Here is a 16,765-nt window from a genome sequence, read left to right as displayed (position 1 = left end):
AGCTTCCTAGTTGCAACTTCTGCCCTGATGGGTGTGGCAGTGGAACCATATCTTTGGCCTTCACTATCAGTATGTCACATGGTAAGAGAGCCCCATCACTGCCCTTGATGAAGACAACAGTCAGGTAGATGCCTTTCTCTCACTGCTTCAACTGACCTTTGAATAGCCCGAGCCCATTCCTGACCCCTAGGCCACCATCAGTGCAGAGACGTAGCTCAGCTCTGACAGTAGTCTACTCCAATGTGAGTGAGATGATTTGGTTCCAAATCTGATGGTAAGGAAAGCATGACAAGTTGTTGGGTTCAGCAGCTAATTGTTAGCACACAAGGGAACTAGTACTGGGCTTTTTATACTCACAATGGTATATTTATATTGGCTGAATAAACCACTGCAAAAAATGTTTATTTTTTGAACTAATTGCAATTTTGCTCTTCAGCGAGCTAAAGCTTTTCTACTTTATAGAAAAGCTTAGCAGTCTGTTCACCCCATCCCCCACCCGCTATTATAAACCAAATGCCTGAACATCAGCAACAACTAAATCCATGGGATAGTAGCCACATGGTGGCAGCAGAGAGGGCAGTGGACATCAGAACTCCCTAGTTGAGTAGCTCCAGGATCTGCATTGCATTATAGGATGTGAGAATGGAGGCTAAGCTAAGTGATGCTAAAGCAAACATCATGTTTGTACCTGTTTTGAAATTCCTGGAATGCATGTCACACACCTATTCTCCCTCAGAGGCCAGTAAAAGAATAGAAACTACCTTAATCCTCCCAATATATGCACACTGTCACAACCATATACAAAGAAAGTTGCCATCAGGGCTCTGATACAGCTAGCTATGCATCAGCCAGTTTCACCATTGCACCTGCTATCATGCCAGTACACATGCACACCTGTATTTATATATATATATATATATATATATATATATATATATATATATATATATATATATATATATATATATATATATATATACACACACACACACACACACACACACACACACACACACACACACACACACACACACACATATATGTACACAAAGAGAGAGAGACCCACACACTATTTCATCCATACCTACTCCATTTAATAATTTGCATGCAAACTACACACCATAAATCAAAAAGATAGAAGTTTCTTATTATATAACCACTTAAAAAAATAAATTAAAAAAATCTAATCTAAGACTACAAACTGGCACCCCATTTAAACAGATAGACGTTTCTTCCAGAAAGAAAGCGTGAACAGATATTGTCTCTAGAATGCTTTTATTTTCCCTTATCGACGGACATTATCATTTTTTACCAACAAGAGGCAGCTTTGCTGCACCTCAACATTTTTAGTAGCAGAGGCTGCTTTTAGGTATTAAAAATATCCAGATGTGTTTTACATTTACATCAGAAAGTTAGATAAAAGCAGAGAAGTGGAAGAAGGCTACAGCCATAGAACAATGACTCATTGTTTTTGACATATATTATTAGTGTGATGTGATTTTATTTCAACATTATTGTAAATGTTGTTGCGTCTTTCGGCTTTTCCCAGTTAGAGGTCATCACAGCAGAATTCTGGTCCACTAATGATTGTCAGTAGATTTTTACATGCCGAGTTGCCAGCCCTGATGCACAACCTTCAACAAAGGTACACCCATTCACGCATGTCTCCACACAGAAGACGCTCTAGCTGCTAATCAAACAGAACAACATCTTACTGTGAGGTGACAATGCTACCACAGCACCACCACCGCAGTTCAACATTATTATAAATACTTAAATTAAAAAAAGTCTTTCATTTTAATTTCCCTGGCAACCTAATTTAGTTTAATATAGCTTTTACAATCTATACTACAAGTTATATTGCATCAAATAATGTAGGACCTTTACAGTTGCTCATGGTGTTGTCACAAAGGCACTTTAACCAAATGTTATCCTCATTTGAGAGGTTGGCAAACTTCTAAAATGTGCTATGAATCATTAATAGCACACAAAGATATCCTTACAGTATATTCTGAAGTGATTGTGGTGTTCTGATGGACAATATTTGATTATCTCAGGTAGAGCATAATAGTTCACCCTTCTTTCCCCGAAATCCATTTTGCAGATACAGTGTATTCTGAAGCTAATATGATGTTTTGAGTGATTCCATTTCAGGTACAGGCTAATTGTCTGCCCATCTTTTTCCAGTTCCTCACCCATCAGTTTATTATTTCTGACTCTGTTGCAAAAAGCATGTGGCTACCTCGCACCTACGGTTATCTCTTCTTCTCTTAATATTAGTGTGTGTGTGTGTGTGTGTGTGTGTGTGTGTGTGTGTGTGTGTGTGTGTGTGTGTGTGTGTGTGTGTGTGTGTGTGTGTGTTCTAACCACCCTTACCCTACTTCTGTGCAAATGTAAGATTACATGGTTCCCTTAACAAGCAGGAGTGCCACATGGAACTTGTTCGTGAACTGTTCTCCCAGAGAACAGTATAAAAGCTGCTAACATGACATATCGCTTACCGAAAGTATGTATGTGATATTTACCAGTCTAGCTGATCTATGACTGCCACATGATCTCAGTTTAGAAAATGATTAGCTTTTCTTTCATATTATTCACTGCATCAGTTAAGAAGGATGTAGTCATACATGGTGCAGGCCTAAAAACCTGGATCCATCTTTCAAAAGGCTTGAGATGCATTACTTTTATACTGCTTCTGTTTCCAGCTATCCTGAATGAGCATATGCCTCTGATGAAAGTGGGTGTTATCTGATGTTATTGGTTGTCACTGCTCTATATGTGAGAGAGCAGGATTTGTAGATTGCCATTGGGTTCACTGGCATACCATTCCCAAACATCTTCCACTTTGGGCTCATTTGCATTCTTCTCAACAGCATCCCCAAATCAGTCCAAGCCAGAAACTCAAAGAATATCTTCAGTCTAAGTACATTTCCACTGAGCTTTCAAGTATTCAGGATACCTTTGCCAAGAATGCAATAGCAAACTGATATAACAAATAAAGTCTGGCCGTGTAAAAAGCTATAAATGATCTTATCTCGTTTCAGAGCAGTGAAGAAAGCCTTGATGACAGTGACAGCACACACTCAAATGTTCAGCAGGTAAGTTATTCTGGGTGCAATTTTTAACTCATGAAACTGATTGCTTTGAGTGGGTGCATGACAAGTGTTGAACGACTGATTAGCCAAAGTGGATTTTTGGATTGTTTGAATTTGTTTCATTGAATCTTTCAGACAGTCAAGGAATCCCCTAAGTAAATATAAAGTACATTAGGCTGGTTGTAGTAGGTTGTATTTAGCTGGAGGATGTTCAGAATCCCGCAGTCAGGAAGAAAGATTTAGATTATTTTTCAAAAGATTTGGAAAAAACAACAGTCATTATCTGGGGGTATGAATAGGTGTTTTGTTATGACATATTAAAGATCTGAAAGACACTTCTCACTCTCTACTTTTTAATACAGTAATGGAAACCAACACACTTCCATTAGCCAGTAACTGTGCAGTAGAATTTGTCACAGTTATAAAAACAATAAAATAACATTAACACTCAGAAGTTAACAAAGGAGTATGAGTCCTCTCGACTCCTCCCATTACTGAGGTCTTTTTTGTGTCTATACGTGAGAAGAGGTGAATATTACACCAATTTAGTAAACCAGATGACCTGATAAAAAAAAAAAAGAGAGAAAAATTACTGGAGGATGCTACACGTTAACTGAGTGAAGGGCAAATTAAATAAATAGGTTAAGTAAATCATTTGAACCAGATGGAATGAATGCAAAATATTGTGACCCCTCTCTAACAAAGTATACTATAAGTTAGGCAAAGAAACTGAAACGGCAGGAAAACAAGGACACTCCCTTCCCCCCAGAAAGTATTTTTACTACCAGGCCTTCCAGGCCATACTGAAGAAACAGGATCATGCTAACAACTATAGGTATTCATTCCTGTAGTCGACAAAAGCTTTAAACTATGAGCTCCTGAGGCAATGACAGGAGGCATGTCAATGCAGAAATCATAGATTATAACCTCATCATTTTTAAAAGGATATCTAAACTGCAGATCTACCTTTTGGTTTGAATGATGTCTACAAATGAAATCATTGGCTAAAACATCCAGCAGTTACTGTAATATCTCTGAAAAGTTAAAAAATGTTTGATTCAGTTTGACAAACCCTCGCCTTAATGTAATAGTAACATTATGCAGCTTATTGGCACACTGGATCAAGGCAGGACAGTGACAGTAAAAATGAATGGAGTGTCTATCAGTCTTGGTTGTTGCACTTTTTTAATGTTTTCCTGAACAAGTCTCTGTTGAGGACAAGTGTGTTAGCATGTAACTACCAGACAACCTTAATATTATACATTTTGACAGTAATAACATACACCAGAACCAGCTACAACAGCACTTGAATGTAGTCTCATTGTAGACTGACACAGTTAGGCTAACATTTAAATTCAGTGTGTTCTACTGTACTGTAGCATGAAGAATAAAAGGTCCAACTACAGTTTATTGCATAATTACATCACACAGGTAACTGTAATGTAGTGAAAGTTTTACAACACAAAGAGAGGAAGTTTAGCAGAAGCATTCAGGTTGTAAGTGGGAATGGAAATCAAACCAGAAGTAGCGAAAAATCACACAGCAACTGAATGTACCAAAAAACAAAAGAAAGACTATAAGGAAAAGGCTCAGATGAGAAGGAAATAAATGTGAAAAAGCTATAAATGTAATAGCAAGTACAGAGATCTCCTGGGGCAACCCATGTTGATCAGGATTTGAAACAGGAATGGTTAAGAAGTGGTGAACTGAAACCAGAGGATTAAAGGTTAATAGCAGCAGCCCAGGACAGTGGATTATGTACATGTTGGTTTACAAAGTCCATTGAACAGGTGTGAGAAACAGAAACATGTAGGTTCTATAAAAGAGAATTGGAAACAGTCATACACCTTGTTGCTGGGTGTGATACACTCATGGCAGTGGGCCTGTACACTGAAAAGCACAATACTGTGGCAAGATTATTGCACTGAGGATTTTGCAAACACTACAATACAGAAGTTGTCGCCTCACAGTAAGACGTTGTCCTGTTTGATTCTCAGCTAAAGCATCTTCTGCGTGAATGGGCGTACCTTCGTTGAAGGTTGTGCATCAGAGCTAGCAACTCAGTACGTAAAAATCTACTGCCAATTATTAGCAGACCGCAGTTCCACTGTGGCGACCCCTAACTGGGAAAAGCCAAAAGATACAACAAAAATACAGAAGTAGCAGAGAAGCATTGGAAACATGAACCACAAAGCATTGCAGAGAATGATGAAGTGTGCATCATGTGGGATCACCCGTTACCAACAATTCAAAAAATAGATGCAAGAAAGCCAGATACAATAGTCCATGAAAAAGAACAAGAGTAGTTCTGATCATTGAAATTACTACAACTAGCGATTACCATGTCTCATGTACAGAAAGACACAAAGTCATAAAATATCGAGGTTTGCAGGCAGAAATGAGAGCAATATTGAAGAAAGATACCCGGACACTTCTAGTAGTAGTAGGAGGAGCAATGGGTCTAATAAAAATAATCTACATTTGTATTTAGATATGCTACCAATGCATGTAACTCCATATGAATTCCAGAAGGAGTCAAGTTCTGGGTACATTGCGGGTGTTGAGAAGATCAGTTTTGGCTAACATCAAAGACTGAAACAATCCTAATTTCATGAACTTTAATTATACCCTTACGTGGGAATGGGGTCCATTGCCATCATGGTATTAGAAACCGAAATTATAAAACAGCAAAACCACAAGTCATTCTAGATAGAAAGATAGATGGGTAGATAGATAGATAGATAGATAGATAGATAGATAGATAGATAGATAGATAGATAGATAGATAGATAGATAGATAGATGTACAGGCAGACAGAGATTTCCAGATAGACATACAGACAGACAGAAATAGATGGATAGATAGATGTACAGACAGATAAACAGAGATAGAAAGATAGATGGGTAGGTAGATAGATAGATAGATAGATAGATAGATAGATAGATAGATAGATAGATAGATAGATGGGTAGGTAGATAGATGTATAATAACTGTGCCAAATGCTAATAAATAGGCATACATGATATTTAAGTACAAGAATAAGGTGAGCTATAAGCTTTTCTCAACTACTACCCAAACCTTTTCCCAGCCATAGCTTCTTCTTCTTCTTCTTCTTTTGGCTGTTCCCATTAGGGGTTGCCACAGCAGATCAACTGTTTCCATTTCTTCCTGTCCTCTGCATCTTGCTCTGTCACACCAGCCACCTGCATATCCTCTCTCACCACATCCATAAACCTTATCTTAGGCCTTCCTCTTTTCCTGTTACCTGGCAGCTTCATCCTTAGCATCTTTTTCCCAATATACTCTGCATCCCTCCTCAGCATATGTCCAAACCAACGTAATCTTGCCTCTCTGGCTTTGTCTCCAAACCTTCCAACCTGGGCTGACCCTGTAATATACTTATTCCTAATCCTGTCCATCCTCGTCACATCCAGTGTAAATCTTAACATCTTCAACTCTGCCACGTCAAGCTCTGACTCCTGCCTTTTTGTCAGTGCCACTGTCTTCAACCCATATAACATAGCTGGTCTCGCTACCCTCTTGTAGACCTTCTCTTTCACTCTTGCTGGTTCTCATCTGTCACAAATCACTCCTGACACTCTTCTTCACCCACTCTATCCTGCCTGTACTCTCTTCTTCACCTCTCTTCCACACTCACCATTACTCTGAACTGTTGATCCCAAGTACTTAAACTCATCCACCTTTGCCACCTCTACTCCTTGCATCCTTACCATTCCTCTATCCTCCCTCTCATTCACTCACATATATTCTGTCTTAGTCCTGCTGACCTTCATTCCTCTTCTCTCTAGAGCATATCTCCACCTCTCCAGGGTCTCCTCCACCTCTTCCCTACTTTCACTACAGATCACAATGTCATCTGCAGACATCATAGCCCACGGGGACTCCTGTCTGATCTCGTCTGTCAACCTGTCCATCACCACTGCAAATAAGAAAGGGCTCAGAGCTGATCCTTGAAGTAATCCCATCTCCACCTTAAACGCATCTGTCACTCCCACCACAGACCTCACCGCTGTCACACTACCCTCGTACATATCCTGTACCACTCTTACATACTTCTCTGACACTCCTGACTTCCTCATACAATACCACAACTCCGTTCTAGGCATCCTGTCATATGCTTTCTCTAAATCCACAAAGACACAATGCAACTCCTTCTGACCTTCTCTGTACTTCTCCATCAACACAGAGTAAATATCGCATCTGTAGTGCTCTTTCCTGGCATGAAACCATACTGCTGATCACTAATCATCACCTCCCTTCTTAACCTAGCTTCCACTACTCTTTCCCATAACTTCATGCTGTGACTGATCAGTTTAATCCCTTTGCAGTTACTACAGCTCTGCACATCACCCTTATTCTTAAAAATCGGTACCAAAACACTTTTTCTCCATTCCTCAGGCATCCTCTCACTTTCCAAGATTCCATTAAACAATCTAGTTAAAAACTCCACTGCCATTTCACCTAAACACCCCCATGCTTCCACAGGTATGTCATCTGGACCCACAGCCTTTCCGTTCTTCATCCTCTTCATAGCTATCCTTACTTCCTCCTTGCTAATCCACTGCACTTCATGATTCACTATCCGCACATCATCCAACCTTCTCTCCCTCTCATTCTGTTCATTCATCAACCCCTCAAAGTACTCTTTCCATCTGCTCAACACACTCTCCTCGCTTGTGCATACGTTTCCCTCATTATCCTTTATCACCCTTACCTGCTGCACATCTTTACTAGCTCAGTCCCTCTATCTAGCCAATTGGTACAGGTCCTTTTCTCCCTCCTTAGTGTCCAACCTTTTATACAACTCTTCATACGCCTTATCCTTTGCCTTCGCCACCTCTCTCTTTGCCATGCACCTCATCTCCTTATACTCTTGTCTACTTTCTTCATCTCTTTGACAATCCCACTTCTTCTTCACCATCCTCTTTCTCTGTGTACTCTCCTGTACTTCTTCATTCCACCACCAGGTCTCCTTGTCCTCCTTCCTCTTTCCAGATGTCACACCAAGCACCTTTCTAGCCATCTCTCTTACTAGCTCTGCTGTAGTTACCCAGCTATTCGGTAACTCTTCACTGCCACCAAGTGCCTGTCTTAACTCTTCCCTGAACATCACCTCAATTACCCTTTTTTAATTTCCACCATTTGATCCTTGGTGCTGCCATCACACTCATCCTCCTCTTCTTGATCACCAATGTCATCCTACAAACCACCATCATATGCTGCCTAACTACACTTTCTCCGGCCACCACATTACAGTCTCCAATCTCCTTCAGACTGGCCCTTCTACATAAGATATAATCCACCTGTGCGCATCTTCCTCCACTCTTGTATGTCACCCTATGCTCCTCCCTCTTGTTAAAATACATATTCATCACAGCCATGTCCATCCTTTCGGCAAAATCCACTACCATCTGACCTTCTGCATTCCTTTGCTTAACACCTTACCTACACATCACTTCCTCATCCCCTCTATTCCCTTCACCAACATGCCCATTGAAATCTGCCCCAATCACCAGTCTCTCACCCTTGGGTACAGTCATTACCACTTCATCCAACTCACTCCAACATTTTTCTTTCTCATCCATCATACACCCAACTTGTGGAGCATATTCACTAACAACATTCATCATTACACCATCAATTTCCAGCTTCATAAACATCACTCTATCCGACATTCTTTTCACCTCCAAAACACTCTTAGCAAACTGCTCCTTCAGGATAATGCCTACGCCATTTCTCCTCCCATCCACACCATGATAAAACAATTTGAAACTGCCTCAGATACACCTAGCCTTGCTCCCCTTCCATCTGGTCTCTTGCACACACAATATACCAATCTTCCTTCGGTCCATCATATCAGCTAGCTCTCTCCCTATACTAGTCATACTGCCAACATTCAAAGTTCCAACCCTCACCATCGCAGTCCTAGCCTTTACCTGCCTTCGGGCATGCCTTCCCCCTCTTCTCCTCCTTCGGCCAACAGTAGCCCAATTTCCGCCAGTACCCTGTTGGCCAACAGTACTGGTGGCAGTCATTGTTAACCCAGGCCTCGACCGATCCGATATGTATTTCTGTACTGTTGTCTGCATGTATGATTTGGCAAAATTTTACACCGGATGCCCTTCCTGACGCAACCCTCCCCATTTATCTGGGCTTGGGACCGGCACAAAGAAATGCACTCGCTTGTGCATAGACATCTTAAAAAATTGTCACCATACAGATTAAATGTGTCTTGAAAAGTTCTTTGGATTTTTGTCTAACCAGCAAGGGCTCCGATGAGAAAAGTACTTCCATAAAAAGAAAGTGTTCACAGATTTGTTTCTTATACTTTATTAAAATGCATTCTAACTTTGCTCATACATTGGTCTTGCTGTTTCACCCAGTTCACAAAAATAACTTACACAATTGTTATTCACCTAAGGGTCTGTGAGACCAGATTGCCCTACTTGTATTCAGATTAATTATGTCATCCATTAAATGGTGTTGTTGTAAAAAAGTGTCAGAGCAGCTGTTTTGAAAACCCAGCACTGAGTTATGTAACTGTAAGAGATAAGGTGTGACCCCTTCTGCTGAAACTGATGATGCATATTTCATTTACACGAAGTTTCCCCCCACGACAATCCTCTTCATTCCCGATTGTAGGCAGTGGAGAAGTAATGACGTGTACAAAAGCCATATCTTTGAAGACAGGCTTCACAACTTTCAGGGTTAGACTGTTCATTGATTCTGAACAGACTGAGCATCCCAAGAAAAAGATCAGTTTGCTATACAGTCAAAACTCTAACAGCATTACAAACTAACAGTTTAGTATTTCAAGCAGAATATTCTTATTTTCAGGAAAAAAAAACACTCCTTTTATGTGACTACAAAGTTCAGTATAGTACAACTGTATTTCATGTTGAAGACTAACAATTTTATGATATATTTTATTCAGAAATGGATACCTGCTCAACATCAGAAAAACACAAAACCTCTAGTAAAGGTGCAGCCTGTTCAAAAGGTAACGATTCATAATTTCATGGACTATAAAATATGCTCTATTGATTTTACATAAATATTTTGCACTGGTTCTGACAAAAAAGTCTATTACAGATAAACTAATGAGGCAATGTAGAACAGCAATAATCTATCTGACACAAGATACTCCGTGAATTATTTTCTCAATAATAGTTCTATAGCTGTTCTGTAAATGCTCAAGCAATGATTTCTGTTGTAAAGGAGGGGGACCCTTCTTGGAGTTGGTGCACCCATGGAGTTATTATATTTAAGTCTGAGTGGTGTGGGAAGGTTTGTTTGGTTATATCTTCTGGTTTATTTGTTTGGTTGGTTGCTTCCCATATTTTGTTTTGCTTTAGTGAGTCTTCGCTGTGTTTTGTGTTTGGGCTTTTTTGTTGTACCATGTTGGATTTGTTATTTTATTTATTTTTTTATTATTTGTTGATAGTTTCACATTTCTCTCTGTCTATCTCTCTCTCTCTCTCTGTATATATGCATATACATGTACAGGGGGATCTGTACTGATCCCCGAATGACAACATCACCGAATCACTATCAGCTGAGCATACTTACATGAAAGTGCTTTTCACCGAAGAAGCACTTTCGCATAATTAAGCCTGTTGCGGAGGTCATACTACGGTGCGGATAAGGGAATATTCCCTTTTCCTCACTGTAGTGCGATCTCGGAGTGAAAATATTAAAGTAGGGGGGTGTGGGGGGCACAGCCCCCCCATATAGGGGGGTGCAGGGGGGCTTGCCCCATGCATAAAAGTAGATTTATTGTTTTTTTTTTGTAACGCACTTTAACGAAACCGCTTTTTTGGTGAAAGCGCTTTCGTTAAAGTGTGTTCAGTGATTGTGGATTCAGACTATGGAACTTTCATTCAATAGTCCTAGATCCATGTACAGATAGATAATGGATGTGTTTGTTTTATTGTTCATTTCATTGGCAAGTCAATTTGTTGAAAAGGGAAAAAACTCGTAACTGAAAATCAGATGATTCAACTTTCCTGATCGCAAAACAGCAGGGACTGGGAAATTTGCTATTTTGCCACTGTAGTGTGATCTTGGACTTGAGGGTGGCCACGGTGGTGCAGTAGTTAGCATTGCCACCTCACAGCAAGAGGTTCTCCGATTCAACCCATGGCTGGGGTGCCTTCTGTGTGGAGTTTGCATGTCCTCCCTGTGGTCGCATGGGTTTCCTCTGGGTGCTCCAGTTTCCCCCCACATTCCAAAGACATGCTGTAGGTGGATTAGACACTCTAAATTGGCCCTAGGTGTGCGTGTGTGTGCCTTCTGTGGAAGGTTGGGTGCCGGGCTGGCAACTCGACAGTGTAAAACTCCACTGCCAATCATGAGCGGACAGGTGATCCACTGTGGCAACCCCTAACCGGGAGAAGCCGAAAGAAGAAGACGAAGTGTTATCTTGGACTTGGTATATATAATTAGCATGGGGGGGGGGGCTGTTGGGCTTGTTTTGTTTTTTTTTTTTGACTTCCAAACATTTAAGTCTGATATTCTGGGGTTCAGTTTTTATGATATTTTGATGTAGTGTCACTAATTTGTACAACAGAAGTGATCTGTAGTTTCATTTCTGTGAAGGGCTGTTTGTGCAAATGCTGTTCTAGACAAAGTCTGGGTAGGTTGACAAAGATAAGTGGGTATGTGCTAGGAGTGGGAGTTTATGGACATAAATGTTTTAGGCTTAGAGTAAGAGATAGGTTAGGGGATAGATTTAGTGTGTGTGTGTATGTGTGTGTGTGCACGTGTGTGTGTGTGTGTGTGTGTGTGTGTGTGTGTGTGTGTGTGTGTGTGTGTGTGTGTGTGTGTGTGTGTGTGTGTGTGTGTGTGTGTGCATGTGTGCGCATGTGTGTGTTTTAAGTGTCCAAGCTGTTTTGTGTAGTGGTAGTATTACAGAAAGGACATTTTTAAGATAAACTCTGTGGCTAGAGGCAAGGTTTGGGTTAGCATGCATTACTAAAGTGGAGTAGGGGGATCCACATTTTAAAAAGAGTCAGGAGTGCACCTGCACCCAGGTGTTTACATAAATATTTACTGTTTCATGGACATGCACTGGATGAGTTTCCTAAGCTCTCTTTTATGATTATATATTGTTTTATTTTTGGTAAAGGGGAATACTGCATATCAGAAAGCATGGATTTTGTATGTCAATATTTGATTCTTGTTTATCTGCTTAGCAGCATGTTAAAATGACAGCCCTGCCATATTTTTGTGTAGCTACAACTGCAGTGATTTCTTTTAGTTTTCTTTTGTTTGGTAGCCAGACACCTTTCTGAGGGTAATTTTACAATGAGCGCAGAGTTCTGAACAACTGATTATTGGTCATGTTTTCGAATAGTGATGTGAAGGAAGTTCCATTCTGTTAGGAATTGAAGCACTCAGTTATATATGGATTGCGTACAGGTTTTGGTTGATTGTATAATGTGAATAATATGCACAGGTATTGTCCACCTTGATTGTTTGAGTTGTAGGATTAAGAAAACGTTACTTCTGAAAGTGTGACATTATTTTTAAGAACTCTATGTCAGAAAAAATATATCATGACAGAAGAGTCAGCACATCTGGTTTATGGAGGGATTGTTTTGTGAAGTAATAGTAATTGTTGTTGTTCAGAAAATAGTTAACAAGCCCCTAATTTGATGCAGTGTTGCAGTTACGATTATTCTAGTTCTGAAAACAGGTTATCTATCTATCTATACCTTCTGAAATTCTTATCTAGGCAGAGGTAAAATGCATGCATGCCAAACCAAGAGAACTGTAATTTTACAATATGTCTAGGATTTCAAAATAAATCAGTATCAGTGTGCTGGTCTCTACCTCATTGGCCTTCATTTGGAAAATATACTCTTTCAGTTTGCACTAACCCAGATATTATTGGTGTTTCTGCCCATATTAAAGCATTAAAGCTTTTGTGCCATATACTTAAGAATAGGATAACACCACTGCCCATATCAAAATATTAAACATTAGCCATTTTGTAATGTTCTGTATTTCAGAACAAAATAATGCTATAGTCCATATTAAAACATTAAATGATTTGTGATGTTCTGCATTTCAGAACAAGATAATACTACCACCCATATTAAAACATTAAATGTTTTGTGATGTTCTGCATTTCAGAACAAAATAACAGCAGAGCTCATATTAAAATATTGAATGTTTTGCAATGTTCTGCATTTCAGAACAAGATAACAACACAATTAGAGGAAAGCAAGAAACCTGACGTGAAGATACAGCCTGTACAGCAGGTAATTAGCAATCTAAATCACAAAATATGAGTCATTTGTATTTAAAAACTTGGTACTTACTTTGGTGCCTGTCAGCATGTATCTGGAAAAAGTTTTCACTGACTAGTTAATATGAAAAAAATAAATAAAAAAATGTGATGTCAAGTGCCAGGAGGAACTTTATTGATAATATTCTGATTTTAACCATTCGAAGAACCACAGTTGGATTCACATGTACTACCCCATACAAAATAGGAAATGGAAAATAACTTACCCAACAAGATGTTTTCTCTTTTCTGACTCCTACATTGTTCTTATGTTTATGGAAATTATCTCTAGTTTGTAATGCTAATACAGCAGATAAAGATTTTATCTGGAACTTTCCTTGCTTATCGAAAATGACTGTATTGCCCATGCTGACCATTCTTAATACTCTCTCTGAAAGAATCTATGTATCAGTGTATAAAGATGGATTAAACATGAGAAACCAGATCCACCATGAAACTCTCTTGCACTGTTTCCAAACTTTCTGTTAATAACATGTGAGAGGAGTAAAATATGTGATATATCATGATTTGTCTTTGGGAAGATCCAATACTTTTTACTTCAGTGAACCAAATATACAGTCATTCTTCCGAAAATATTGCCTTCCAAGTTGACAAAAATGGTAAAAAATGCCTCATTGAGGGGCTGTGCCTTCACAGCAGCTCCAGGTGAACTTTAGATCTGTTTATGTGTAATGTTATTTCCATTATGGTCTCAGAGTCAAACAGATGGATAGCCAGTCCAACTGGACAATCATCACCCCTTCTTTTTACCACCTTCCTGCTCAGCTAGTACACTTCATCTCTTCTTCTTCTTCTTCTTATAAGCTTACATCTTACATCCTCTTCTCCCTCCCCATTTCACTTTTTTGCACCTCTACCTCCTACCTTTTTCTTTTCTCCTCCGCCCACTCCCCCCTTTTATCTTTTCCCTCTATACTCCTCTTCTGTCTTCCTACAAAACATTTGAATATACCATATAAGTAAGGATGAGATCTTTTATAATGCATTGCGCAGCACTATTTAACTATTAAACAATTAAACTATTCCCAGTGCCAGAAAGTCTGCCCTTCTAATGTTCCCTTAGAACTAGCCAGTTTTCTAGTTTTAGCACTCAAGACTGTTTCCTTGTGCTCAGCACTTGTTCCAAACTCATTGCAAGCACTAAATAATCTACAAATTCCTGCAGCACTCAACTTTCCTCACTTGTTAGGAGGAAAACAGTTTTTAGTACTTAAATTAATAAGCACCTATCCAGGCATGTCTAAGGGTCAGCTCATGGTATTTTACCCTGTCCACCTGATGAATCTGCGCATCTTGGGGCAATGTAGCAATGGACTCATGTACACTGACAACCCTTTCCTCCTACCACCCAACACTACAACCTGTGAGAGATGCACTTATATAGCCAAACTGGAAGCCAAGCTCTCTCCAGCCAAGACTGTACTAGACAGTCAAGAGGAGAAGGTAAACACCTGCATCACACCACACTCAACACATAGTCCATCAAAACCTACATCACCTTAACCCAAACATAGTAACACAGAACACACACCTACATTCACGGAGGCTCTCAATAAAAATCTGCCCAAACAACAGAGACCTCCAAAGTTGAAATGCAAGCAACCATCACCCCAGCACTACCCAAATGACACACAGCCCACAAAATGAGTGTGCCACTCAATGTCAATCCATAAGGCAAAACAACGTACCCAACACACTAGTCAGAGGTGACTCTATAGTCAGGCACACTGATGTCCCACTCACCAGGCTAAACAAGGAGAAAGTTGCTGTCAACTGCCTGTCTGGTGCCAGGATCCGCCACATAATGCAACCACACAGGTCACTCCCCAACAAGTACAAATATGACTCTGTCCTTGTCCATGTTGGTGTGAATGACCTGAGACGTACCTCCCTGGACTACATGAAAAGAGACATGGAGGAGCTCTCAGATCATCTAGCCCAGGCAGGTATGACCCTAGCCCTGAGTAGCATCCTGCCATTACCCAGAATGATACCACAATATAAGAACAAAATTATTGACTTCGACAACTGGCTAAGCTTCTGGTGCCATTCTAAGGAAATCCAGTGTCTGTCTGCCTAGGACGACATGATCGACAGACCATGATGCTTTGCCAGAGATGACCTGCACCTGTCCTCCCTGGAATTCCGGATACTAACTAAGGCTCTTGCCACCCCATAGTGCCTTTTTTAGGTAAGGTTCAAATGACAAACTCACCACCATAGCAGGCATAAGCAAGCAAAATCTGAGGGTAAAGCTATTTAATGCTAGAAGTCTAAACCTCAAAATGAACTCACTCGAGGCACTCCTTAAATTGGAGAACATCAACATGTGTGCAGTGACAGAGAACTGGTTCAAGGCTCCAGAGAGCACCACTGCATTACCAGGTTATAACTCATACCACATGTATCGGCCACATAACCTGGACTGAAACACTAAAAGAGGGGGGTGTGTCTATATTCATTAAGGATATCCACACCTCCCGGCTAGTTGCTCAACATAATGCATCCGAAATTATCCAAGTGCAACTAACACTGGGCAAGACTGCAATCCAGGTTGTAGCTTGTTACAGATCCCTCACCATGCCCCAGGATGCCCACTCCACATTTCTTGATATACTGGGTAATATTAAGGTACAGCACAAAACCCTAATAATGGGCGATTTCAACTACCCCACCCTCAACTGGAAGAAATACTCATGTACTAACTCATTTGCTCAATGCTGTCTGGAATTCATAAATTCCAACGCTCTGGATCAGCTTGTCTATACCCCCACCAGGGGCAGCAATATCCTGGACCTGGTCATTACCAATATGGGCAACCAATGCTCCACACCAGAGGTCAACTCCTCGCTGGTCAGATCTGACCACAAGCTAATCACCCTAGACATCAATATCCTGCCCCTCACCCCCCATTAAGGAAACCACCATAAAAACCTTCTCCAAAGCCAACTTCATGCTTCTTAAGACAGGAGTGGCAAGTTTCACGACACCCATACAGATGGAAAATAGAGGTACGACTACTGAATCCTATACAAATACACTGTGTAAGCACATACATGAGTGCATGGATCATGCCATCCTCAACAGAACCAAGACACTATCCTCCAAAAAAAGGAAGTCAAGCTAGTGTTCCCCTGCCATAAACAAACTCTACAACAGAAGGAAGAAGCTGTTGAAAAAAAAGAGTAAAATCCCCTGATTGCAGGAGGGGATTAGGTCAGGATTAGGTTGAGGTCAGTCTCAATAAGAAGCTGAGATCCCTCATAAAATCCTCCAAAGCTAGTTATGGAAACAAAATTGCCACTGATTCTAAAGACAACCACAAAACATTCTATAG

At 40.2% G+C, this 16,765-nt stretch overlaps 1 protein-coding gene across 5 annotated transcripts in view; it reads left to right on the top strand.

Annotated features, from left to right (window-relative positions):
• The window catches only part of LOC122793393 (dentin sialophosphoprotein-like), a 59,621-nt gene that overhangs the window by 23,154 nt on the left and 19,702 nt on the right, over window positions 1–16,765 (top strand). For 2 of the 5 annotated variants that reach the window (XM_044061369.1, XM_044061367.1), the window contains 3 exons: window positions 3,045–3,098; window positions 10,051–10,116; window positions 13,316–13,381. In XM_044061369.1, coding sequence (XP_043917304.1) covers window positions 3,045–3,098; window positions 10,051–10,116; window positions 13,316–13,381 — 186 coding nt within the window. The remainder of the gene's footprint in view (window positions 1–3,044; window positions 3,099–10,050; window positions 10,117–13,315; window positions 13,382–16,765) is intronic. The other 3 variants (XM_044061371.1, XM_044061370.1, XM_044061368.1) reach the window with 2 other exon arrangements.

The sequence above is a fragment of the Protopterus annectens genome, chromosome 2.part0 (genome assembly GCF_019279795.1).
Source record: "Protopterus annectens isolate FY-2018-M chromosome 2.part0, PAN1.0, whole genome shotgun sequence".
NCBI lineage: Eukaryota > Metazoa > Chordata > Ceratodontiformes > Protopteridae > Protopterus > Protopterus annectens.
The sequence above is the reverse complement of the archived record's forward strand: the minus strand, read 5'-3'. Positions and strand labels throughout refer to the sequence as shown.